General features: G+C 44.0%; 1 protein-coding gene across 27 annotated transcripts in view; it reads left to right on the top strand.

Moving 5' to 3' along the window:
- The window catches only part of LOC147029197 (CLIP-associating protein 1-A-like), a 203,338-nt gene that overhangs the window by 99,634 nt on the left and 76,204 nt on the right, over window positions 1-27,500 (top strand). For 16 of the 27 annotated variants that reach the window (XM_085880109.1, XM_085880116.1, XM_085880113.1 and 13 more), the window contains 10 exons: window positions 3,226-3,361; window positions 3,938-4,008; window positions 4,196-4,255; window positions 4,573-4,650; window positions 6,371-6,538; window positions 6,909-6,967; window positions 13,855-14,031; window positions 19,123-19,149; window positions 19,521-19,541; window positions 26,208-26,321. In XM_085880109.1, coding sequence (XP_085736235.1) covers window positions 3,226-3,361; window positions 3,938-4,008; window positions 4,196-4,255; window positions 4,573-4,650; window positions 6,371-6,538; window positions 6,909-6,967; window positions 13,855-14,031; window positions 19,123-19,149; window positions 19,521-19,541; window positions 26,208-26,321 — 911 coding nt within the window. The remainder of the gene's footprint in view (window positions 1-3,225; window positions 3,362-3,937; window positions 4,009-4,195; window positions 4,256-4,572; window positions 4,651-6,370; window positions 6,539-6,908; window positions 6,968-13,854; window positions 14,032-19,122; window positions 19,150-19,520; window positions 19,542-26,207; window positions 26,322-27,500) is intronic. The other 11 variants (XM_085880118.1, XM_085880121.1, XM_085880120.1 and 8 more) reach the window with 3 other exon arrangements.

Here is a 27,500-nt window from a genome sequence, read left to right as displayed (position 1 = left end):
TCGTACGGATCCGTCCGTTACTTTTTAGGACCCTGCTCACAGACAGACAAGTTTTACAACAAACAGGGGTGGAAGCATAACCTCCATCCACCTTCGGTTGTGAAGAAGATAATCTATACGTGTGTGTACGTGCGTCCGTGTGTGTCTCCTCCATAACGCCCAAACCATGAAATGTAGCAGCCTGAAACTTTGCATGCATACTAAGGGATCAGCAATGAAGTGCAAGAGTGAAAATTGGGTTTTGGGTTAATTAAAACACCCCTTTTGAAGATAATTAATGGCCTTATTTAACTATATCCTTCATCAATGCTCATCCTTGGTCAATGCCTGGTGTTGGCTTAATGGTTCGGGTGGTGGGCTTGGGATCCTTGGAGCCTGAGTTCAAATCCCACTCTGCTGTTGAATTAATACCAAGTGGGGTTGACTCTGCCTGTCATCCTTCCGAGGTTCGGCAAAATGAGTGCCAGCATGCTGGTATCCTGTGTCAGAGTGGCGACACGTACAGGATTTTGCCCAATAGCCCAGGAGACTGCTTTGGCAGCACCAACGCTCTGTACAGAGTACGGTCCCAATGGATGGGATGGATGGACGGATGCATACTGGTTGATTTCCTGTCCAAAGGGGAAACGATCAATTCCTGCTCGCTATGTTCAGACGCTCAAGAAACTGAAACGTCCACTTTGGGAAAAGCACCCGATGGAAAAAAAAAAAAAAGCTGTTATTTTTCAATACCAGTGCATGGCCGTGCGTGCAAACCAAAAAAAAAAACCCCAAAAAACTTTCAAACAACCACACAGTCCGTTCCTTCGCTCTCGTAAACGACGACTGGATTGGGGCATTGTGTTCATCTATAAATGTACATAAGAAATTGAGAAATTATTTGAATACAGGAAGTCATCACTATCCGGAAGTGGTGCGTGCCCGTACGGAATGTTCACATGCATTCCACAAATTATCGCTTGCATTGAAGTAACAACTGCTGTGATACTTACACACACAGAGTTAATTAAAATCCAAATTAAAATCAAGTTTCCCTCCCTGTCTTTGCTTGCCATGACATTCGCTGCCATCGACCATTGCCACTCCTCCGCCACGGTAACTAAGGCGCCCTTTCCCCATCGGCCACGTCTACGCAGCAACGTGTCTTGTCATTGGTTTGGTAAATAAATGGCCATAACTTGGGAACCACTTGTCCAATTAATATCAAACCTTGAAAAGGCACATTCTCAGGTCCCCAGCAATATACCTGGCAAGTTTCAATGACATCGAACCAGTGGTTGTTGAGAAACAGCGGTCACAGACACATCGACACACACAGAGATTGCTGGAATTATACATAGACGAGTACGTGCCCGTAAAAAAAAAAAATAAAAAAAATTCAAACCGCGAGCAACAAACAACAACCACACAGGCCGTTTCTTCGCTCTCCCGTGCCCGTACGTGCGTGGCCTGGAAGTTCGCAGATTATTCGCAATTCAGTTTTAATGCTCAAATATTCAATTAACGCCAACGTATTTTGCCTTTTCGCAATGTCATCGCAATGAAAAACAAAAAGAGAAGAGAAGAGAGAGAAAAAAAAAATTACTTCCTGGTTCGGAGCACACCAGCTCACTCTGATGTTACTGAAATTTATGCACCGTCTAATATGAAAACGATCATAACTTGGGGCATTGTGTTTATCTATAAATGCGCATAAGAAATCGAGAAATTATTAGAATACACGAAGTCATCACTCTCCGGAAGCCCGTACGTTGTAACCCGTAATGGGGAACGTGGCTGTGCTTCCCTTCCCCATCGGCCACGCGACAACGTGTCTTGTCATTGGTTGGTAAATAAATGGCCATAATTTGGGAACCACTTGTCCGATTAATATCAAACCTTGAAAAGGCACATACTCAGGTCCCCAGCAATATACCTGGCAAGTTTCAATTAGATCGGACCAGTGGTTGTGAAGAAACAGCGGTCACAGACACAGACACAGACACAGACATTGCTGGAATTATAGATAGATGACAACTCCAGACCTTACACTGCGTGTCTGACATGAGAAGAATTATTGAATGATGGCTGAGAAGTGCTTCCACACCCCCACCCCCCCACACAGTCCAGACTTGCCCCCCTCGTTTGGTTCCCAGCTGTTCGGCCCTTCAAAGATCACATGAGAGGCCAGCACGACGCAAAACATGAGGCAGTCCAGATAGCCGTACGTAGCTGGTTGTGATATGAATAGTTAGAACGGACTTCTTTCACAGTGGGATTTGTAAGCTCATGCAGCGCTGGTAGAAATGCGTGGGTCGTTGCTGAGATTTTGTGGAAAAGTATTGTGGAATGTCCAGTTACTATTCAAACATCAGCTTTCTTACCTGTACCTTTTTTTTTTTTTACTGTGCAATAAATGTGCTCTTTACTTTCAGTACGGCCCTTGTACTTTTCAGCCAAGATTTAATATGAAATAAACTGTTATCTGTTATCATTCCTCACCACATACAACTCTTGTAAAACACAGGACAGTTGCAATTTTGAATGTGATAGTTTACCTGCATGGCCACATACATCTGGGCCACCTGCACAGACTGCACGTACACACATAATTTCAATATTTCCTGTGTACATCAATTATAATGACCTAACATCATTAATTTGTGATACTGCATAACATGAAATAATGGGATAATGAAACGGAAGACCAAGAAGGAACCCGAAGAAGTAAAGAGCAAAGACGGAGTCATCAGGAGGAACCTGGATAGGATTCGGGTTTCACCTGCGACTCCGCAACCCTCAAACCCATCCAGGCACAGCCAAGTGAGTCTTACAGAAAAAAAATTTCTGCAAGAATTCACTTCTCGTTAGAAAGATGGATAACGAAAGAGAGAAATAGAGAGGAAAAGAGATTAAAGAGACAAGTTAGCAATGTTGGAGCGACACGACGTCACTGGTTGTACACAAGTGAGATATTTCAAATCACAATCGGTGATGTTTTTCCCACCACTAATGGTGGGGCGGGGGTGGGGGGGTTGAAAAATGTTTCTGAAATCTTGAACATTTATCTTTCATGTGATATCAGGGGTCAAATGTTGTGGAAGGGGGTGCAACAACAACAGATTTTCCTCCCAAGCAGGAAACGTTTTGGTTTGCTTCCTCCCAAGTTATGATTATATTTGGTTTTACTTTCATTGGGACATACTTTTCTAACATACATCATCTCGGTGCTGCGATTTGGCACAGACACTTGTCCATCGTACTGGGCAGCAGATTTGACCATGGTGCGGAGGCCATCGTCCCGACGTTGTTCAACCTGGTACCCAACAGTGCGAAGATCATGGCCACCTCCGGCGTGGCAACCATCCGGATCATCGTGCGAGTGAGTTGAGTAAGCCTTGGAGCATTTGAGCGACGGATGGATGTGATGTCATATGTTACCCACTTTTTAAAAATTCTCCCTTCCGACTCGCGCGTCTTTTCTCGAAAACGGTCGGCGACAAGACCGTATCAATCCTCTTGAACATAACGTTCTTCTCCTGACCAAATCCTTTCCACCTCCAAATTCCTCTCACCTCTCACACTCATTCTTGTGCAAACCAACTCTTTGGTTTCTTTTCGTTTGAGGTTTTCCAATCGAATGATCTCCATTGTCCTGTTTTTTAAAATTGAATTGCCTCCATTAATAGATTTATTTTTTTTTCTCTCTCTTATTACTTAACTCATCAACAGCTCAAAAAAAATCATTTTCTTCCAAGTCAAAGCCCATCTGTGATTTGTTTTGATCTTGATGCCAACCTTTTGGTTTTCATCCTCCCAAGCATGTTATTCGCTCTCCTTGTGGAGTCTCATTTTGGTTTTTTTTAAAATGTAAGGTGATGATTGTTCTCGTAAATGTGAGACGTTGCTGTGCGCGATCCATGATTACGAGTGTACATTTCTTCACCACCGTGTGCAGCACACGCACGGACCGCGCCTCATCCCTATCCTGACCAACAACTGCACGTCCAAGTCTGTGTCTGTGCGCAGGTGAGCAATTTCTCTTCAAAGCAACGCACTGGTCTTCCGTTGCAATGATCAACGGTCATGAAACCAAGTTTTCCCCTTTTATTTATTTATTAACTTTTAAAGTTATCATCAGACGATGATGTTTGACTCTTTGCCATATTTTGCCTTCTTTTCCTCTTCACACACTTCCCTCTGTCCTGTTTTGTAGACGATGTTTTGAGTTCCTCGATCTCCTTCTCCAGGAATGGCAAGTACAGACATTGGAAAAGTAAGGAAGTTCCTCCATCTGGACATTCATTTTTTTTTTTTTGCAAAAATGTGAATTGAAATGCTTGACAATTTTGCTCTTGTTAAACTTGATAATTGTGGACAGCATCAGGAAGCTAAAGTCGATTTGTTTGTTGGTCTTTTTGCACGGAATGATATCGATAACAACGGTGTGCTATCAGGAAGTTAACACGTTTCAAGTCGTCTTTGCATGGACGTTTTGAGGGGTTTGTGTTCGCCGGATGTGCATCGTCTTGACCATGCTGCACAGCACGCTGGTTATTTTCCAGCTGATTCTTGAGACGTTGTCTGTTTCAGGCACGTCGGGCTCCTTGTCGAGACCATCAAGAAGGGGATTCACGATGCAGACTCAGAGGCACGGACTGAAGCCAGGAAGTGAGTTTGGAATCCTTGCACTTATTTTGGCTCGGGTCATAATAACCACAAGGAAGACGAAGGAAGAACGCTAAAATGTTTGCCATTTCAACAGAAACTAGAATGGCACTCGGTGGAGTGCATACCTCTGCCGGGTTGAACGGTTTACATTTTGTATCCCACTAATAGGCCGGATCTGCATCTGAGCTTAACCAAAATCTAATCGGCTTGTTTTTGTCACCTACCCAACTCGTATCCACCAAGTTTTGTCGTAACAAATCCACAACTTTTTGAAATATCATTATATATAATCGTTTTTTGGCCAGATTTCTCAATTATGAAGAATCACTTTAAAAACTCGATGGTATTCGTAGAATACATACTCAGCGCAGTCTTGAGAAGGACTCGGTGCGAGCCAAGTCTTTTTTTTTTTTCTTTCCTTTCATCCAATATGGTTGCCAGACCATGTGACCGATGACGTCATCTTTATCAAACCATCTTTCCCATAGGTAGCTGATCGATTAGTTAAATTTTGGATCGATCGGTCAAGCGGTTTCTCCGACAGAGGTTTTTAAAGATTTTTTTTTTTCCCCTGGCTTTCAATATGACTGCCAGAGCACGTGACGCATGATGGACATGTTTATGAAAATCCTGTTCAAATTTCAAGTCATTCGGATAAAAATTGACAATCTTAGAAGTATTGGCCTATGTTGACCTCAAAAATAATTGGTGGTTGAATTCAATGCCCGAATGTGCAAATCGTCCTCAAATTTCTCGTCAATCGGAGGAAAATTGAGGATTTTGGGAAAATCGGCTGATGTTGACCTTTGGCCTATGTTGATCTCAAAAGAGTGACCGCGAACTCACATGGTTATGTAACATGTGGTAAAGTTTCAATTTCCTCTGCTGATTGGTTTTCGATGTACGCTCTTAACAAAATGCAGACGTACGTACGTCTGCTACCGATCACTTAACCATGCCTTTTGCTGCGCGAGCGCAGGGTAACTAAAAAATTCCCATGTCTGGATCCGAATCCGGATCTTCAACAAAATCAAATCAATTCGTCCTTGTCACACACCCAACCTGTCCACCAAGTTTCGTCTGTGAGCAGGATATCTCAGAGCGTTATGAATGGATTCAGACAGACAAACGGGGTGAAAACATAACCTTCGTCCACCGATGTGATGGCGGACGTAATGAACAATGCCAAAGCTTTGGGCATTGTTCTGCAGAGGAATATCAGTGGAGGAAAGATCAACTCGTAAAGCACGCCCGATGCAGAGCATCGCTTTTGCCAAACCAATTTATTGGCTCGGTTAGCAAGACTGAACGGTTCGCCACTTCGACACACAGGAAGTCAGGACAGGAATTTGTAAATTGTTCAGGATGCCGGCAATAGCTCGTCTTCTCTTCGCGAAGGACATCACTTGGGATCTTTAACGTCCACCGACTAATGCCGACAGACGAGAGGTCCGCTTTAACGATTATCCAAGGGACACACATTGAAGAATCACCGTGTCTGTGGAACACCAGGCTGCTGCTGAGGTTCACCTCTCGGCGAGACGGTTCAGAGGCGAGTGTGCGGAGGAAAGGTACGGGTGGGTAAACGTGTTCACCGACGTAATTCTCGGTCCAATGAGATATGCAAATTTGTCGTCGATGTTTGTTCATGTTTCATTGCACCTCAAGTCCATTACAATGCGATTGATGTTTCTTTGCTTGCACGCTTCATCCTTGGCAGGTGTTACTGGGGTTTACAAGGACACTTCCCATCTGAAGCCGAGGCCATTTATGCATCATTGGAACCCTCGTACCAGAAAGCCCTGCAGAGCCACCTGCGTAGTTCAGCTAGCGTCGGCTCGCTCCCTCGTTCGGATCAGTCTACCTCGTCCTCACAAGAGAGTCTCAAGTGAGTCCGGTGAACATGAACCTTGAGGTTTGAAACAACACTTTTTAGCTCGAGCTTTGAGTTTGTTTGTTTTTAATCCTTTTTTTTTGTATTTTTTAAAGATGGTTGTAACTTTGTTGTTCTTTTATATATATATATATATATATATATATATATATATATATATATATATATATATATATATATATATATATATATATATATATAAAATTATATAATTGTATAAAACATGTTTTTTTTTTCACTCGATGGATTTTGTGATGTTGCTGAAATGTATTTGCTTATAATTGTTATTGGCACAGGTCAACTTGTATTTCACGCTTTCTTCATGTTAGTTACTGAACTTGTAACCTCTGTTCTGTCACTGCAGTAGGATTGCTGCCACCAAGCGTCCAGTGACAAACTCACTGACAGCGAAAGCAAGCCAAGGTACAGTGGCCGGCAAAATGCTCGCCGTGAAGTTGGATCGGTGCTCTTTCATTTTGCTTATCCTGTTGTGGACGTCACCTCTCACCTGTCTGTGTATCTGATTCCCTTTGTCTGTTTTGTCGTGTTCTTCCACACACTCCTTCAAGATTGTTGCACATCATGGCCTTGTTTGCCTGGTGTTAGCTTCATGGTTCGGGTGGTGGGCTTGAGATCCTAGGGTCCAGAGTTAAAATCCCGCTCAGCCGTCGAATTAATATGATGTGGGGTTGACAGCCTGTCATTCTTCTGAGGTCAGCAAAATTCGTACCAGCTTGCAGGGAAGAATTTGCCATTCGAGTATCCTGTGTCGGAGTGGCAACCCATCCAGGATTGTGCCCAATAGCCCAGGAGACTGCTTCGGCAGCACCGACGCTCTGCACAGAGTATGTTCCCGATGGATGGATGGATAGCTTTTATGGTGTCTCTCATTATTACTCTCGAGCTTTTTAAAATCTCACAAGCCCTTTTTCCCTCCCTCCCTCCCTCCCTCCCGAACCTCCCGAAATCTTCCCTCCCGAACCACTCCATTTCACAAGCTCTCGTGCTTCTGTTTTTTTGTTTTTTTTCCACTTGTTCCTCTCCACAGACTGACTGAGAAGGGCGCACAGACACACAGACTGAGAAGGGCGCACAGACACACAGACGGAGAAGGGCGCACAGACACACAGACGGAGAAGGGCGCACAGACACACAGACGGAGACGGGCGCACAGACACACAGACGGAGAAGGGCGCACAGACACACAGACGGAGAAGGGCGCACAGACACACAGACGGAGACGGGCGCACAGACACACAGACGGAGAAGGGCGCACAGACACACAGACGGAGAAGGGCGCACAGACACACAGACGGAGAAGGGCGCACAGACACACAGACGGAGACGGGCGCACAGACACACAGACGGAGAAGGGCGCACAGACACACAGACGGAGACGGGCGCACAGACACACAGACGGAGACGGGCGCACAGACACACAGACGGAGACGGGCGCACAGACACACAGACGGAGACGGGCGCACAGACACACAGACGGAGACGGGCGCACAGACACACAGACGGAGACGGGCGCACAGACACACAGACGGAGACGGGCGCACAGACACACAGACGGAGACGGGCGCACAGACACACAGACGGAGACGGGCGCACAGACACACAGACGGAGACGGGCGCACAGACACACAGACGGAGACGGGCGCACAGACACACAGACGGAGACGGGCGCACAGACACACAGACGGAGACGGGCGCACAGACACACAGACGGAGACGGGCGCACAGACACACAGACGGAGACGGGCGCACAGACACACAGACGGAGACGGGCGCACAGACACACAGACGGAGACGGGCGCACAGACACACAGACGGAGACGGGCGCACAGACACACAGACGGAGACGGGCGCACAGACACACAGACGGAGACGGGCGCACAGACACACAGACGGAGACGGGCGCACAGACACACAGACGGAGACGGGCGCACAGACACACAGACGGAGACGGGCGCACAGACACACAGACGGAGACGGGCGCACAGACACACAGACGGAGACGGGCGCACAGACACACAGACGGAGACGGGCGCACAGACACACAGACGGAGACGGGCGCACAGACACACAGACGGAGACGGGCGCACAGACACACAGACGGAGACGGGCGCACAGACACACAGACAGACAGACGGACTGAGACTGGCGCACAGACAGACAGACACACAGAGACGGGCGCATAAACAGACGTACAGACAGACACACAGACGGAGACGGGCGCACAGACACACAGACGGAGACGGGCGCACAGACACACAGACGGAGACGGGCGCACAGACACACAGACGGAGACGGGCGCACAGACACACAGACGGAGACGGGCGCACAGACACACAGACGGAGACGGGCGCACAGACACACAGACAGACAGACGGACTGAGACTGGCGCACAGACAGACAGACGGAGACGGGCGCACAGACAGACAGACGGAGACGGGCGCACAGACAGACAGACGGAGACGGGCGCACAGACAGACAGACGGAGACGGGCGCACAGACACACAGACGGAGACGGGCGCACAGACACACAGACAGACAGACGGACTGAGACTGGCGCACAGACAGACAGACACACAGAGACGGGCGCATAAACAGACGTACAGACAGACACACAGACGGAGACGGGCGCACAGACACACAGACGGAGACGGGCGCACAGACACACAGACGGAGACGGGCGCACAGACACACAGACGGAGACGGGCGCACAGACACACAGACGGAGACGGGCGCACAGACACACAGACACACAGACAGACAGACGGACTGAGACTGGCGCACAAACAGACGTACAGACAGAGACGGGCGCACAAACAGACGTACAGACAGAGACGGGCGCACAAACAGACGTACAGACAGAGACGGGCGCATAGACAGACAGACGGAGACGGGTGCACAGACAGACAGACAGACAGACATACAGACTGAGATGGGGGCGCGCGTGCGTGCGCACACACACACACACACACACACACACACACACACACACACACACACACACACACACACACACACACACACACACACACACACACACACACACACACACACACACACACACACACACACACACACACACACACACACACAGCGTGCCATGCCGCATCGCTGGTACCCATGTGATGTTGGCAGTGATTTTTCTGATTTTAGCATGCTCTGTATTCATTTGTTGGAATTTTTATTCACGTCGTCATTGAATTTTAACGACGTCATGAATGTATGGTGAAACCGTTGATTGCAACCAAAACACGAAGTGTATTCTCCTTTATTTCTGGTTTCTTTGTTGACACCTACATGTGCACACTCTGTTTGTACATGACAGGATTATACAAATTGGTTTTCCTTCATTCACTTTCAGCTGTCGTTTCCTTTCCTATGAGCCATGAAGATTTAATTTAGAGTTTGCACGTACATATCAACCTTTTTATTTTCAGGATAATCTGCACTCCTCCCCCCCCCCCCATATCTTTAGCCTTTTAATACATAACAATTAAATGTCATTTGTCATCTTTAAGAAGCCATCACTTTTCTTAAAGTCTTGCACGGTTTTATGGAAACAATACATGGATGCACCACAGCATGAGGATAGGAGTTGCAAGTAATAGTGAGACAGGGTTCTCATGGGTGCACAGATGCTCAGAGATAGAAATGGACGGGACCATACGGTGGTGGTTGGCAGCACACTTGAAGACCTGAAGGGAAGAGCACAAGACATTGTCAGGAAGATTGTTACACACATAAGATGAGCGAGGGACGGAAGAAGGAATGGATGGAGAGTTGATAAGTTTGAGGAGCAAGACCTGAGGAGGTCCATGAAAGACTGTAGGGCCACCAACACGCCCGTCAGCCGAGTGACGAGCAAACCCTGAGGCCTACCTATTGTGAGATGCCATTAACACAGAGGGCCTGACACTCCGTGGACTAAAAATATTACATTCACCACGTCTTCATTCAAACATCATTTGTGGACAGTGAACATTATTGGTGTGAGGCATTGATGTTGGCAAATTGCAGGATGTTGATGGAGAGCATGGGAAGAAGCATACGAAGGCAAGCGACTGTTTGCGAGTACGGATCATAAATGTAATCACCATTTCGGTTTCAATCCTGTATTTTTATTTTATTTTATTTCCCTTCGCTCGTGAAGCGAAGAGTAAGGTTAAGCGAACGGTAGCGTACGTCCGTATAGCACACGTCATGCGTCGTGTCTGCATTTTGTTAAGAGCGTCCATCGAAAACCGTTCAGCGGAGGAAATTGAAACTTTACCACATGTTACGTGACAATGTGATACAGCGGTCACTCTTTTGAGGTCGTCGGTGAATTTTCTAGAATTATCGATTTTCATCCAATTGACTTGAAATTTGAAGAGAATTTGCATATGAAGTCACTGAATTCAACGACCAACTATTTTTGAGGTCAACTTGGGCCAAAAGGTCGACATCGGCCAGAATTTCTGAAATTGTCAATTTTCATCCGACTGACTTGAAATCTCAACAGGATTTTCATATCGGCTCACGAAATTCAACCACCAATTATTTTTGAGGTCAGCACAGGTGAAAAGGTCAACATTGGCCAAATTTCTCAAATTGCCGGTTTTTACCCGATTGATTTGAAATTTGAAGAGGATTTGCATAGAGCAGGTCACTGAAGTCAACCACCAATTATTTTTGAGGTCAAAATGTTAACACGGGCCTAATTTATAAAATTGAGAGATGGCGCCAAAAACGATATATATATGTAACATATCTCAAAAAGTTGTGGACGAGTTATGATAAAACTCGGTGTATTTGAGTTGGTTTGGTGACAAGAACAAGCGGATTGGATACTGTTCCACCTGGCAGAGGTATGCGCTCTACCGAGTGCAGTTCTACTTTGTTCTGTTTTTCCAAGTGTCGCTCTCTGTGTGATTTATTTATTTATTTTTTTATACCTCGCACGCATGAACCGAAAAGCGGGGTTAAGCAATTGGTCGCGTATGTACTTGTCTGCATTTTGTTAAAAGCCTACGTTGAAAACTATTGAACAGAGGAAATTGAAACTTTCCCACATGTGTTACATGACCATTTGATATGGCGTACATTGAAAACCGTTCAACGGAAAAAATGAAAACTTTGGATGACACCCGCCCCCCTGAGAACTTGTGTGGTGAATTAAACAAAACTTGATGCCCAGAGATGGAAAAACAGAAGAGTTGGCTCGCACCTTGTCTTTCTCAAGATTGCGTGGGGTAAGTATTGTATGAATACCGTGTAGTTCACGGAGTGGGACTGGGTTATAATCCCATAATTACCCGTCACACGCGAAGCGTCCACACCTTTCAATGACAACATTCTTGCCCGTCCTGGACAATTACCTTTCCACCATTCCCGATCAAGCAATGCCAACTGTTGTCCTTGGAGACTTCATCGATGATCTACAATCAACAGCTAGCTCATCCAGACTGCTCGAGTTTATGTCCTCCAAAGGATTCTCACAACCTGTGAAAGTGTCCACCACAGACTCGGATTCTCCACTGGATCACATCTACTGGAAAAGCACTTCAACCAGCACTTTTATGGATATATAGTAGATACGTACTACTCAGATCACGGTGCAACCTGATGTTCGCCTACCTGTATCGTTTGCATCACAGTCAAGCCATTTCACCGAAGGAGAAGTTTCTTGTCACAGCCGAAATAAGAGTTTGATAAAAAAAAATGACCATCATGCGTCTCGTGGTCTGGCAGCCATATTGGATCTAAGGGGAAGTCTTTGAAAATCTTCGAAGGATAAACTGCCTCACCGATCACTGCAAAATTTAACTCATCAATCAACCACCCATGCGAAATATGGTTTGATGAAGATGATGTCATCGGTCATGTGGTCTGGCAGCCATATTGAATCGAAGAAGAAAAAAAATTTAAAAAACAAAAGACTTGGCTCGCACCGAATCCGAAAGACTGTGCGGGGTATGTATTCTATGAATACCATCTACTTTTTGATATTATTTAATGAGGGTGGGTTTTTGAAGGGGGACAGGGGGATTCTTTTTTTTTGTATAAGAAGTTGAGCCTCGTGTAAGAGCTAAAAAGGGGGGAGGGGGTTGGGTAAGATGTAGAAATGTGAGGGGTGGGGAGAGGGGACAGAGAAGTTGAGGCAGAATAAGTGCTGTACTACCGAACAAGTCACACAACTGTGAATATACAAACACATATCGGTATTGATGGTGCAGTCATGGACCCTGCATCATTTTGCATTGTCTCGATTAACTATAACCATTGGACATGTTTAATTCAATCGGTGCAGCCTCGGTTATGGAGGAGTGAAAGTTATGGGTGAGGGGGGAGGGGGTCAGACTTGTGTAATATGAGTTGGGGGGGGGGGGTTAAAGTTTACATGATATGAGGGTTCGTGATTAAGTTTTCATGACTAATGAGGAAGGACTGCTTCTGAACAAGAGAAACGCAGAACAGCTCTTAGTTGTTCACTTTGCCGACTGCAGTCGTTGTCACATATTGCTGGATGAGTTTCCTGATGCCGTTGAAATAAGTCATCGATTGTCGGCTCTCAAACTTTCTAAAAGGTTAAAGTGTTTCAAATTCCAATTTTTGCACATATAATACACAGTCCCTTGCAAAGGATTGATCGCAACTCGGTTCATTGTTTTCCTGCTTATTCGACTGAACACCCGACTTTGAATAACACTTGTACATAATAGCCTGGGTTCGAATCCCAACCCAGTTATAAACTCTTATCCCGGTGTTTCACAGGCGGGGTGATTCATCATAGCACGTGCCGTCCCTCGGATCGACGTTAAACTGGATGTCCTGTCTGCCGACACTAGTTGGTGGACGTTAAAGATCCCATTGTGTCCTTTGCGAAGAGTTGGCAAGCTATCACCAGCACCCTGAACAAATTTCTGTCCTAACCGACAGGGGACATTCCATTTGACATGCTGCTCCTCAGTCTTTGGTCTCCTTCCCATTTCCAATTGGTTCTGCCTTTTCATTTGGATGCAATTAAACTGATTTTGGTGAAGTCATCCATATAAGGAGGCAGGTTTAAATGTACTCCTTTGCGTTACAATTTACTGTACAACTACAGTTTTATTTGTGGTGTCCTTATCGGTTGGTTGTGCTTTTCACTTCAAACCCACACCTCATTCTGCCGAGACGTCATTTCGGAACTTCATCGTAATGATAAAAGTTAATCATCATTCCACATTGTTTTGCTATTGCTTGTATTGAATATTGCTTTTCAAAAGCTGTAGTTTCACTTCAATCCCCCCTTCCGCAATTCTTTTTCCCAGTTACTCCTGGGGACTCCAAATCGACTGTGAGCTTACCGATCAGCGGTTCTTTGCAGCGGTCTCGCAGTGATATTGATATAAACGCTGCGGCTGTCGCCAAGTCTCGTCACGGCGGCGTGCCGGGTGCGGGCCGCCTCGCCTCCGCCGCCTTACCTCCTGGATCCTACGCCTCCCTTGGTATGCCCTGCTATGCTTCTTTGTGACTTTGATTGTTGCGGCCTGGTCGACATTTTGAAAATGATATTTTATTTCACAGATCGGTTCTTCGAGGTTTTTATTTATTTATTTGTTTGTTTTTGACTGCCTGTATTTTGTGACCATCGATTTGATTTAATCATGATTTTGATGTGTTATCTATCTGTAATTACAGCAATCTCTGTGTGTCTGTCTGTATGTGTATCTGCGACCGCCGTTTCTCGGCAACCACTGGTCCGATCTAATTGAAACTTGCTTGGTATATTGCTGGGGACCTGAGTATGTGCCTTTTCAAGGTTTGATATTAATCAGACGAGCGGTTCCCAAGTTACAGCCATTTATTTACCAAACCAATGACAGGACAGGTGCTATGACGTCATGATTGACGTCACAATTCTTCTTCTTTTATTTATTATTATTATTACCTTTTTTTTGCACAATTGACGTCACAATTCTTCTTCTTCGTTTGATATGACGTTACAATTGACGCTGGGGACCTGAGTATGTGCCTTTTCAAGGTTTGATATTAATCGGACAATTGTTTCCCAAGTTATGGCCATTTATCTAAATATTTTTTTTTTTTTTTTTTGCATGTATGGGCACGCACCTACGGGCATGCACTTGTCTAAATAAATGATGTGAATTCAAGGTTAAGTGTGTAAAACAATGTGATGTCCAGTTGCAGAAAGCATGGCGAGGCAAAGGCAAACCACTTCGTGCAATCTTACCCTTGGGGCTGCTTTGGCACCACCGAACCTGCCTTTGGGCAGAACACCAAAAAGAAAGATCACAGTTTAAAAATAAAATCGTTTTTTAAGAACAATATATTTTGGTTAACCAATTTATTTGCTTCTTTGATATCATCTGGGTGTTCTGCCCAAAGATATAAACGGCAATCCGTAAGATACGTATCTCGGAGATACCTTTCTAGATTTTGTCAAAATGGTGATTTCCATTTTTAGCTTGTCTATGATGAAGTCAAGATCGACTCCTAAAGCCATAAAAATATCCTTCTGTCAGTCTGTGGATCCATTAACATTGTTTTTTTTTTTTCCCCTCCTCCTCCGTGGCGGCTCAACTCAACGGGTCTTTTTGAAACTCGGCACGATGATTCATGACATTGTTTCACAAAAACTAATTGAAACTCGGCACGATGATTCATGACATTGTTTCACAAAAACTAATGCAACCCTTAAAAAAAATTTGCATCCAGGTGGTGAGATAATTAGCTAATTAAATCAAAATGTAATCTATGTTTGTCTGTCCATAACATATTCCGAGATTATCTCTGTCATCTCATGAGATTGTTTGGCGCCGTTATTTAATTATAACCTCTTAATTTAATTTCATCTTGATCATAATTTAATTTCAACATCTTGATTTACTTTGATATTGATCGTGATTTAATCTGAATCATTATTTAATTTAGACATCTTAATTTAATTTGATCTTCATCATTATTTCATCTTAATCATTTAATTCAAACATCGTAATTTAATTTGATCTTGATCGTTACTTAATTTAAACATCGTAATTTAATTTGATCTTAATCATTATTTAATTTAAACATCGTAATTTAATTTGATCTTAATCATTATTTAATTTAAACATCGTAATTTAATTTGATCTTGATCGTTATTTAATTTAAACATCGTAATTTAATTTGATCTGGATCGTTATTTAATTTAAACATCGTAATTTAATTTGATCTTCATCGTTATTTAATTTAAACATCGTAATGTAATTTGATCTTGATCGTTATTCAATTTAAACATCTAAATTTAATTTGATCTTCATCATTATTTAATTTAAACATCATACTTTAATTTGATGTTGATCATTATTTAATTTTAACATCTTCATTTAGTTTAATCTTTATCATTATTTCATCTTAATCATTATTTAATGTAAACATCGTAATTTAATTTGATCTTGATTGTAATTTCATCTTCATCATTATTTAATTTAAACGTCATAATTTAATTTAATCTTAATCATTATTTCATCTTAATCATTATTTAATGTAAACATCGTAATTTAATTTGATCTTCATCGTTATTTCATCTTCATCATTATTTAATTTAAACATCTTAATTAAATTTGATCTTAATCGTTATTTAATTTAAACATCGTAATTAAATTTGATCTTAATCGTTATTTAATTTAAACATCATAATTTAATTTGATCTTGATCATAATTTAATTTAAACATGTTGATTTAATTTGACCTTAATCATAATTTTAATTTAAACAACTTAATTTAAGTTTATCTTAATTTTTTATTTAATTTAAACATTTTCATTTAATTTGATTTACCCTTTTAATTTAATTTTAACCTCTTCATGTAATTAATGCTCTCTTGCTTTGAAGAATGGGAAAGAAAGGAGGTGGTGATGCCAGAGAGTTGGGTTGGGAGGAAGCCAGAGGGGACACTCCTTTCAGTCCTTTTTAGTTTCATTTTTCTTAGACCTTTTACCTTTTAGTCCTTTTATAAAACTTTTGACTCCTTAAAACCCTATAGACCCTTTAGACCTTTATACTCCAACTACTATTGTAATGTTCCATTTGGACCTTTAGACCATCAGACCCCTTAAGATCATTAAGACTCCTTCAGAGACGATAGACCCCTTCAACACTTTAGATCCTCTAGACCCGTTAGACTCCTTTCGATAATTTAGACTCCTTTAGATACTTTAAACATTTAAACCCCTTAGACCATTTAAGACCCTTCATTGACCCTTGAGATAATTACATCTTTTAGACCCTTTAGATGCTTTTCAACATTGATATATTTTAGACCCTTTTGACCCAACAACTTTTGGAATGTACCATTTACACCTGTAGGCCCCTTACACCTGTCGACTCCTTACACTTTCAGACACTTTTAAACTTTAGACTTTTTAGTTTAAACCCCTTTTACCCCCTTTTTGACCCCTTTAGCCCTTTCCAGACCTCTCTAGACCTCTCTAGACCTCTCTAGACCCCTATAGACCGATAAAGACTATTTTGGCACTCTCGTTGCCCTTTCGGCGCTCTTGACACCCTCCCGACGCTCTCGACGTCACGTGCCAATGGGGATTGCAAATAAAAGCTCGTTTCAGTCACGTGACTTTGAGGAGGTCAAAATGGTGGACTTAGTAAATTCCTTCAAAAATCTTCCTCTCCAGATCCACCAGTCAGAATGCTACCAAATTTGAGTTACAACATTAGGCCAGGGCCAAGATAAGCTCCCGAAAAAGGGCTGCTTTGTAACCAAGCAACCTGCTTTGCACCAGTGGTCTTATTTTTAAATGTCATCACTTCATTGACTTCATGAAAACGTTATTTTTTTTGTATACATTGTCAAGGCTCATATAAGTGCTAACAACATATAACAAAGGGTGTAGGAGACAAGAAGGGCAGGAGAGGGATGCACAAAACAGGAGGGAACAGAAACATTCGGAGATCTGTGGACGGGAGAGGGATGGGGCGGGACAGACGGGGTAAACAAGATGGACACGACAGGGACTTCAGGAAGGAAAACAGGGAATATGATGGAGGTGAGTCTGGGGTGGATCCCTTCATTCATCGACAACAATATTTAATATAAGGTTTTCTCCTATTTCCCCAATCAAATTGTCGCTTTTAGAGTGAAGTGAAATTTTATTTTCAACAACGGGATCATCATATGCAGTAGTCCTCACCTTTTACGGACATACACTCTCGGGCTTTGTCAATAGTGTCTGTCTCCGACATCACTCACAATGTCTGTGATGTTTGTTTCAGTCCATGTGGATACAATCATCCCACACAACACCACATAAGACCTGTTGATATGGCTCCCCTCACAGATACTCACTTGTACGTGTACAAACCACGAGAAAAACGCTTCCGGATGGTGCTGTCTGATACATTCGAACACGCGAGACTCGACCGTCCCATCGCAATATTTCCATGAACATGCTTTGCTTGCTTCGTAGCAAATGTCTGCTTGAGCGTGGACAAAATGCCTGAAATCCTTGTCCGAGTCCATTCTGAACAGGTGTTCACTCGATTGAGTGGTTGATAAGCGGTCGGTACATTATTGAAATATCCTGACGAAACAGGTGTTCGTTGGTGTGAGGCTTTATCAGAGACGGGGACTAATTGTACAATCATTATCAAACTTTTCACCTGACAAACCGGAACGAAAAAACAAAATCGCTCCATGCAGAAGCAAATCGAGCGGAAGACCAAGAAGGAACGCGAAAGAAGTAAAGAGCAAAGATGGAGTCAATCAGGAGGAACCTGGTTTGGATTTGGGTTTCAGCCACGACTCCGCAACCCTCAAACTCATCCAGGCACAGCCAAGTGACACTTACAGAAAATGTATCTTCAGTGTATTTCCTTCCACGTTATTGACACAGTATCGTCTTGTCCACCATTGCATGTGAAATGGAATGTCATACGTGCATTTCACATGCAGCAGTTTGGTGTGTGTGTGTGTGTGTGTGTGTGTGTGTGTGTGTGTGTGTGTGTGTGTGTGTGTGTGTGTGTGTGTGTGTGTGTGTGTGTGTGTGTGTGTGTGTGTGTGTGTGTGTGTGTGTGTGTGTGTGTGTGTGGTTTGGCCAATCGTGGACAAGATATGACCTGTTCTGTGCAAAATAATTGTACATGTTCTTATTTATCAGTTGCTGCTTAATTATGCATTTTAGTATTTTATTATCATCCAAAAAGGTTGAGTGTAAATGTGATGATGTAATCCGAGGTAGTCATTGCCAATCATTAATTAATTATTTTGTGATTTGACCTTTGTTTCACTTAACAATCTCTTTCCGTCGATGCTCTACAAGATTTGCACATTTTATTCGTTTTGCCTTACACGTGTTATCTGTCTCGTTAAGCTTTCGAATCTCAAGGATGGATGCCATTTTAAGTGAATTGATGTTTTTTTTGACGGTTATTTTGGAAGCTGTTTTTTATCTTCCGAGCGTGTATCATGTGCTTTTTTGGTGTCACCTCATTTAATACCATGAACGGTATTTTCCCAAATATCTGAAAACAAAAGAGATACTCCACTCCTTCCCAAATCTCTCCCCGTTTGCTTGGCTCTAGTGGACGGCCTAGTAGAGAGATCTGCCGGTAAGCCGAGTTCCCATTTGCTTCCCGTTTTTGTCCTCGCCACGGTGTAGAGGACTGCTCGCTGCTCCCCAGTGTTGCTTTCCTGGCCTGCTTTACATCAGTTACCTGCTGTTTCCTTGCCTAATGTTCTTATCCTTGAACACACTATTTTGTGTTTGTGCCTTTTCTGGTGTCGGGAAGGGGGAGGGATGTGATTGAGAGTAAACTATGTTTACATTTAAGTCTGTACGGTGTGAGGAGCATCCATAGCCCTTTCCTCGTCAAACCATCCAGGTCAAGTATAAGGATGTTATTAGTAGGTACAATCAAGTCCTTGTCTCACCGGCGTGTGACATCCTACTGGATTTTGTTTTTCCCTCTCTGGCCTCCAGGTGTTGAAGCTCGACAAAACGGTAAGGAGGGCAAGCCTTTCCTCCGAGGTGGCTCAACATTGGCAACCAGGTGGCGCTCGTTGTGCGGATGCTGCACTCGTGCAGTTCCAATTTACTGTTTACATTCAATTTGCACTTCCCACTGAACATTCCTCGAATTGCCTGTCGGGAAATGGATTCCTCTTTCTTCTGGTTCCGAACCACCGCCGTGCTCTGCCCTTGGAGAAAAGGACGAGCATGTGCGGATGATGTAATCTCCTTGACAAATCTTTCCGATTTTCGATTTGATTTTCGGTTGATCCTTCTCTTCTATGGACGGTCAACCGATGACTGCAGAAATCGACATCCAATTGTAATTCCAACTCCAATGTCAAACACAATCTGTTTACCGCTGCCAATGTTGAGCCATTTTCTTCTTCACAGCCAACACAGCACACAGCTGGGTCAGGCCTTGCGCTGGGCGATCACCTTCGGTGATCCGCCTCGAAGACCTCGTTCGCACCACGATGCCATGCCACGTCGATGGGTGAATATAAATGACGTCACGAGGTCAGATGACGTACGGTGCTATCCAGTAAAGGTGGCCGCTCGTTTTTCTCGGCTCGTCGTTCAGATTGAGCACCTCTCTTCATCCGCTTTGAAGGTATCGTTTTGGGGGAATGAGGCGCAGTTTCACAGCGGCGATCGGCGAGCATGGTTCTAATCGTGGTGCGAACGACGTACGAGTGCCAAAGTTGCGGCGAACCTACCCAGCATGCTTTGTGGGAACAAGGTGGTCCCGAGTTTGCTTTTGGGCTTCCGGAGGGTTTTTATGAGTGCTTCTGCCACTTGCTGAGTGTTGAAAACTTTTCATGTGTACGGTATGTAGTTTCCTTCAATTCCGAAAGGAATGCATCCATGGCATCGGCATTGCAATTGCAACGAAAGCGTAACAGTCGCACTTCTGCTTCAGCTGCTTTGTCATTAATTTATCCTGTTGGCTTGGTGGTGGTGCGGGGGTGGTATCACTTTGAGTTTACAGTTGACGGGTTTTGCCGTCATTTCAGAAAGATTTTCATTTTGTGATGAGCATTGCGCATTAAGTAAGGGATTTTTTGAATCAACCTGAGAGCTGAACTTTTAGTTCACATCGGACACCCAAAGGTACCTACCTGCAAGCAATCCTAGAGAATGCAGGAAGTATTGAGTTTTTTTCCATTTCATCTCGCATCTTTGTGCCGGAACATTAAAACTTCACAAACCGGAACCTCAGCAGCATTCTTGTGCTCGGTATTTACACAATGAATGCAGGCGGAGTACGGCCAATGCGTTCATCAGATGTCCATATGACGAGCACTGAGTTTTATAAACACAAGAATGAAAGAAGGCCAAATTTACTTTCTGTAATCTGAGGATTGGCGAAGAGATGAGAAAGCAAATTCTTATGTAACTGCATTTGCATGTGTGACGATAGGCTGCATGACCATGTGATGCCACCAAGATTACCTCAACTCACCACCAAACTACCTTCATGACCATGTAGTACCACCAGATTACGTTAATGACCATGTAGTGCTTCCAGACTACCTTCATGTCCATGTAGTGCTCCCAGATTACGTTAATGACCATGTAGTGCTTCCGGACTACCTTCATATCCATGTGGTGCTTCCGGACTACCTTCATGTCCATGTGGTGCAACCAAATTACGTTCATCACCATGTAGTGCTACCAGATTACGTTCATGTCCATGGAGTGCTGCCAAACTACCTTCATGTCCATGTTGTGCTTCCAGACTACCTTCATCACCATGTCGTGCTACCAGATTACCTTCAGGGTAGAACTTTTACTTTTAAATTTCTCGACTTTAATTTTTGTTTTGTTTTTTCAAATCCTTCCTCGTCTTGTTCTGCTTCGTCGTCGTCGTCGTCGTCTTCATAATCGGTGGATCATGTGACTATCACTGTGGTTTGATTGTGTTTCTCATTGTTCCACTCTCAGTGGAATTTTCAGCCGTTAATCTTCCTACTTTTAAGAACATTGCCTTCCGAATCGATTTTCTGTTAAATGACCTGTTTCTCCAATGGATGATCAAGTTAAAGAGATGAGTTGGTGTCGAACCAAACATGAGCATTAATAATTGAGTAATTGAATGAATTATTGTGACTTATTATGTTTTTTTTCTTTCATTTCTCCATTAAAATAGGAAAAAGAAGTCCAAAACCAATGCTTGATGACGGTTTTCATCACCGTTCTCTCGCATGACTTGAGTGAGAGTGGGAAACCGATTTTGGTTTTCCTGACTCAGAAAGCAAACATGAGCATTCATGTTAAACGCGGCCATCAGAGAATTCAGTCTGTGATGAGTCGGCCTTGAAGATGATAAATATTTTACATCATGCGTTTATTTTGTGAATAGTGGTGCAATTGCTATTTATTCTTCGTCTCTCCTTTACTTCTTCTTCCATAATATTTGCCCTGAAGAGGGGGCTGCATCAGACCGCCTGGACCCCCTGGACCCCGAGCCCCCTCCTCGACCTGCTTCAGTGTTATACTCTCACTCTGAACTATTATTATAATTTGTGTTTTTATGGAGCTCGTCCTTCATAATGCCAAAACTACTGTAGGTGGGGGCGCCATTATTTATTTATTTATTTATTATTATTATTATGATGATGATTATTATTATTATTACATCCGCCGATGTTTTCACCCCGTCTGTCTGTCTTTGAGCACAATAACGCAAAAATCTGTCGACGGATTCAGACAAAACTTGGTGCACAGGTTGGGTGTGTGACGAGGACGAATCGGTTCTATTTCGGTTCAGATCCGAATCCAGATCCAGGATATCATTGGGATACAAAACGTAAACTGTTCAGCCTGGTGGAGGTATGCACTCCACTGAGTGGTGTTCTCGTTATTATTATCAGATATACCCCTCAAGGACAGTTGATAGGATGATATAAGATTTGGTAGGATGGAAGGGCTATAGAACATCAACAGTCCAGTAATAATTGGAATAAATAAAGACTACAAAAACAATTCCCATCATAGTGAGGATGGCTTGAAGTGCCACTCGCCGGCATCCGGCGACATCACCACCCTGGCAACCACTCTCAGACATATCAACTTTCACCTGGGCTGAAGGACGTAAGTGGAGGAGATGCAAGTAAATGTTATACCTCAAGCAGAAGTGTAAGACATAATTAATTATTTCTCCGAAGTTTGGTGATTATGCACAAAGCGGTGACTTGGAGAATATCGCAAACGAGACACACAGAGACAGACGCTGTCCTTTTGCCAGAATTCTGGCAATTGTTTTTGAACCATCTGAAGCTGAGAAATCATGGCTTCAAATAAGCAATTTGAACATTTGAATATATATATATATATATATATATATATATATATATATATATATATATATATATATATATATATATATATATTTTGTATATCTTGTCAAGGCTTGTGTGAGAGCGAACACACAATGCACAGCAAGGGGAGCATGAGACAAGAGGGGCGGGAGTGGGAAGGACAAAACAGTGGGGAACAGAGACATTAGGAGATCTGTGGAAGGGAGAGGGATGGGGCGGGCAACATGGGGAATAGAAGATGGACATTACAGGGACTTTCAGGAAGGAAAGCAGGGAATTTGAAGGAGGTGGGTTAGGGGTGGATTATCGGGGGTAGAAAAGATCGAGGATTTGGATGGGGGATGATAAGAGGTGGTGGTGAACAGCTGTTTTGAAGGCCTGGAAGGTAGAATGGGAATGAATAGAGTGAGGGAGTTTATTCCAAAGGCGGGAAAAAAGAGGAATGAAAGAGTGAAGGTGAGCAGTGATTCGCGATTTTGGGAGTTTTACCAGAAGGGGGTTGTTGGCGGACCTTGAGCGCCCTTGCGGAAATGTTGTGGGGACAAATCGCAGAGAGAGCAGGAGGGGTGAGGCTGTGGAGGAGATGGTAGAAGACAGAAAGACCACCGACCAGCCTGTGGTGAGAGAGTGAGAGGCCCAAAGACTCAGCCTCATTGCGGGAGATACCAATGATCCAAAATGCCTTGGTTTCTCAAATTTTGCTGTCTTGCTTATAAGCCATACTGTGTTCATTGCAAATGTGCATGGATGATTACTATGCAGCAATCGTGCCGCCCCCCCCCCCCGGCCCATCGTGCATCAGGCAGGCCCCCACCACACATCACAACCGCCTCTCCCCCACCATGAGTCACGCCGCCTCCCCCTTGTGTTGTGCATTTCCCACCACACGTCCCATTGCCCCCACCACATGTCACGTCACCTCCACCGTCAGACCAACTCCATACACGATCAACTCCTCATCTCCTTCCCCACACCCCCTCATTGTGGTCGACCAATATTTGAGGTCTCTGTTCTGATTCTCCTGATCTCTCCATCCAGTTTACGACTGCAGCTCTGGACATCGTATGTTCAACAGAAACATTTGTCTCAGGTGGTTTCTGAATCCTTGGTGTCGCTCACTGGCTCTTCTCTTTTCTGTTCTGATGGACCACTCCTCCTCTCCTGTATATGTCAAGAGCTCAATCGCTCATTGTCAATTGTCCGCACTGGTACCTCCAAGCTTTCTGGAATACCTCTGGCTGCGTAAACCTCTCCGCAACCACCAGATGCTTATTTGTGCAGCATACCGTGCACCCTACGTTGATGATTGTCTTCACACCTCCATTTCCTCTAACATGGATCAACCCATTATCACCCATCCAATGTCTGTTTCTCATCGGCGATTTCAACTGTCACCATGCCAGCTGGCTGGGTGTTGGCTTGGCAACAATCAGGCTTTGCTTTGTTGCAAAGGCCTGTGAAATGCTTCGGGTTTGACCCAATCTGTAAACTTCTCAACCCGGATGTATGCACCTGATGCACCCTCGCTCCTGGACGAAGGAATGACTAACCTTTGATGGAGTCTCTCATGTTCCTCTTCTGCCCATCTTGGCTCTTCTAACAATTTATTGGCAAAGTCCATATCTCAATGACACAGAAGATGGTCAACTGGCATGGACTTCATTGTGCCCTCTCACCTAAGTAAAAGATCACCACTTTCACAACACCTGATCTTGATTCTGCCTTGGAATACTTTCAGAAATGCCTTCTTTCTCTCATGCACTCGTTTATCCTCTCCTGTCTGGCAACTGCGGTTATCTTGTCCATCCTCTTGGTCCTGGTACACTGAAATCCTGTGGAGAGGTGGTTGTGGTAAAGCATCTTCCTTTATCAACATGGAAAGAACGCCAAATGGAGGGCAGCTTTTGTAAAAAGTGTATGTCCTTCCTGGCACAATTGTCGATCTGCAATTCATTCGATGTTGGACTGATGAATTGAACTTCTTTTATCTGAGAAAATCTCACTTAAATGTCTCACCCTGTTGATCCGGAAGGATCATCAAACTTCCCACGTGTCTATTTCCACAGTCAGCGACTGGAAGACGCTCAGTCTCTTGAACTTCAAGGCCTCATTGTCAGGCAAGACCTCTCATGGGCCGATGACTCATCAAAGCTGGCATCCAGAGGCAGCCGCAGACTGAGCATCCTCTGTCAATTCATATTTCCTTGGAAAATCAGAGCCACTCAGTCGAAAAGCCCTTTGTCTGTGACTCAGTGGAATATTGCTCTCCGCTATGGGCTGACACTTCAGCATTGTATCTCTTTCTCCCTGATTCTGTGGAATTTAAGCTCTCAACATCATTGGATCTCCCATGACGAGTCCAACCCACAAGGTCTGGCTTTTACATCACAGGCATATCAGTGGTCTCTGTTTTTAAACCGTCTATTGTCCAACATTGCCCCCTTTGCTTTCTTTGGCCTCTGAACTTCTTCCGCAATTTCAGGATGTATACGTTCTTCCAGTCACCCTCTCCTCGTTACATTTCCAAAATCAAGGCTGGCTGCACACTCCAACTTTATTATTCCTTGCTTCTCCCGTTTATGGAAACACCTTCCAGAGCCTGTTGTGTGTCACTCTTCCCTCCGTGACTTCAAAGAAGCTGTGCACCTCTTTCTATTTTAATACCCCATTAATGGTTCCGAACCCAACCATCTCATTTGCTGCTTTCAGTGTTTTTTTTTTTTCTCTGTCTCTCTGTCTCTCTGTCTCTGTTTCTCTCTCTGTCTCTGTCTCTCTTTCTCTATCTGTCTCTATCTCTCTCTGTCTCTTCCTGTTCATTATCCCCTTGCCACTTGTGCCCACTTGTTGCCCCGCTTCCCCACTGTCGATTTAACCTTGTTCCACAAGTGTTGAGCTTGTAGAGCAAAAAAAGAGGAAATGCATCACATTTTCATTCCAGTGTTTGATTGGTTCAAACAGCGCTGTTCTTTTATACTCTAGTCAGTTTTGAGATTTTAAGCACGAGAAGCACCCGCTCCCGACGGGAGCCGTCAAGGGGGTCATGTTATTATATTTATGCCTATTTTACTCCAAGCGGTCCCAGGATTACACACCCAAAAAATGGTTGCGATCGGTTCAGCCGTTTTTGCGGCACCTGGGAACAGACAGACAGACAGACAGACAGACGGACGGACAGACGGACAGGGAATTACAGTAAGATGGAATGCAGTAATTTGAGTTTCACGCCCTGCCTCATCTCTGCTTGCTTGACAGAATTGACGCTGCTGTTCACATTGGCTGTGAGACCAACAAAAGAATTTCATTCACCTGTTATTTTTTGTTGGAATTTTTTTAGGACGCGTACGTGCAAGACGTCACAATCCAGGCAATGTGGCCCTCACAAACTCGTCATCGCAGGTGGCTTCTGAGACACGTGGCCGCAGCCGCAGCAAGGTTTCGCACTCGCAACGTGAGTCTGAAAACTACATTTGGTTTTGATTTTGAAAAAAAAATTATTTTCAAACCACGTGCATTGATTTCTGCCATTCCCATTCTCTCATTGTCTTCACATTTGTATTCAGTGTCGATGCCTCTGATCACCGATTGATGAGTCTAATTCTGTTATTCTCTCTCTCTCTCTCTCTCTCTCTCTCTCTCTCTCTCTCTCTCTCTCTCTCTCTCTCTCTCTCTCTCTCTCTCTCTCTCTCTCTCTCTCTCTCTCCATCTCTCTCCATCTCTCTCCATCTCTCTCCATCTCTCTCCATCTCTCTCCATCTCTCTCCATCTCTCTCCATCTCTCTCCATCTCTCTCCATCTCTCTCCATCTCTCTCCATCTCTCTCCATCTCTCTCCATCTCTCTCCATCTCTCTCCATCTCTCTCCATCTCTCTCCATCTCTCTCCATCTCTCTCCATCTCTCTCCATCTCTCCATCTCTCTCCATCTCTCTCCATCTCTCTCCATCTCTCTCCATCTCTCTCCATCTCTCTCCATCTCTCTCCATCTCTCTCCATCTCTCTCCATCTCTCTCCATCTCTCTCCATCTCTCTCCATCTCTCTCCATCTCTCTCTCTCTCTCCACCTCTCTCTCTCTCTCCATTTTTGTTCCACATCCCACATGATTTCCTAAAAGATGGCCCTTCGGTTTCTGATTAGCCATCTTATGTGACATTGCATACGCTGCACACCAGCCTCCGAAACGTTCCGTTGCGATTAATTGATGTTCAAGTTGTAGAGGTTTAGTTATTTCATCATTGACTCGGCAGAGGCCTGTCTCACAAAGCATTGTGTGAGTTGACCATACTTCTTTAAATTATATTGAATGATTGCTTATGCTTCAGGACTTAGTAATGCAAAACAAACATGTGAATGTTGATAAAGGTAACATGTCAAAGTTGTCGATGGATCTTTTGATTTGCAGTGAGTCTACAATTCTGATGTGTGAGACAAACTCGAGAAGTTTTCATTTTGCTAAGCCTGTGCAATGCCTTGTTTATGCCTCCAAGTTGTGCATGCATGAACGTCGCTCAAGACGTATTCTTTTCTATATAATGAGATTGTGTTTTCCTGCCAACAACCCCCTTTCCAATTCCTGGGCATTGTCTTCCATTTTCCCCCATCCTGAACCTCTCATACCCAAAAACCCATGT

The sequence above is a fragment of the Eptatretus burgeri genome, chromosome 4 (genome assembly GCF_056783735.1).
Source record: "Eptatretus burgeri isolate ZD-2024b chromosome 4, Ebu_testis_v1, whole genome shotgun sequence".
Taxonomy (NCBI): domain Eukaryota; kingdom Metazoa; phylum Chordata; class Myxini; order Myxiniformes; family Myxinidae; genus Eptatretus; species Eptatretus burgeri.
The sequence above is the reverse complement of the archived record's forward strand: the minus strand, read 5'-3'. Positions and strand labels throughout refer to the sequence as shown.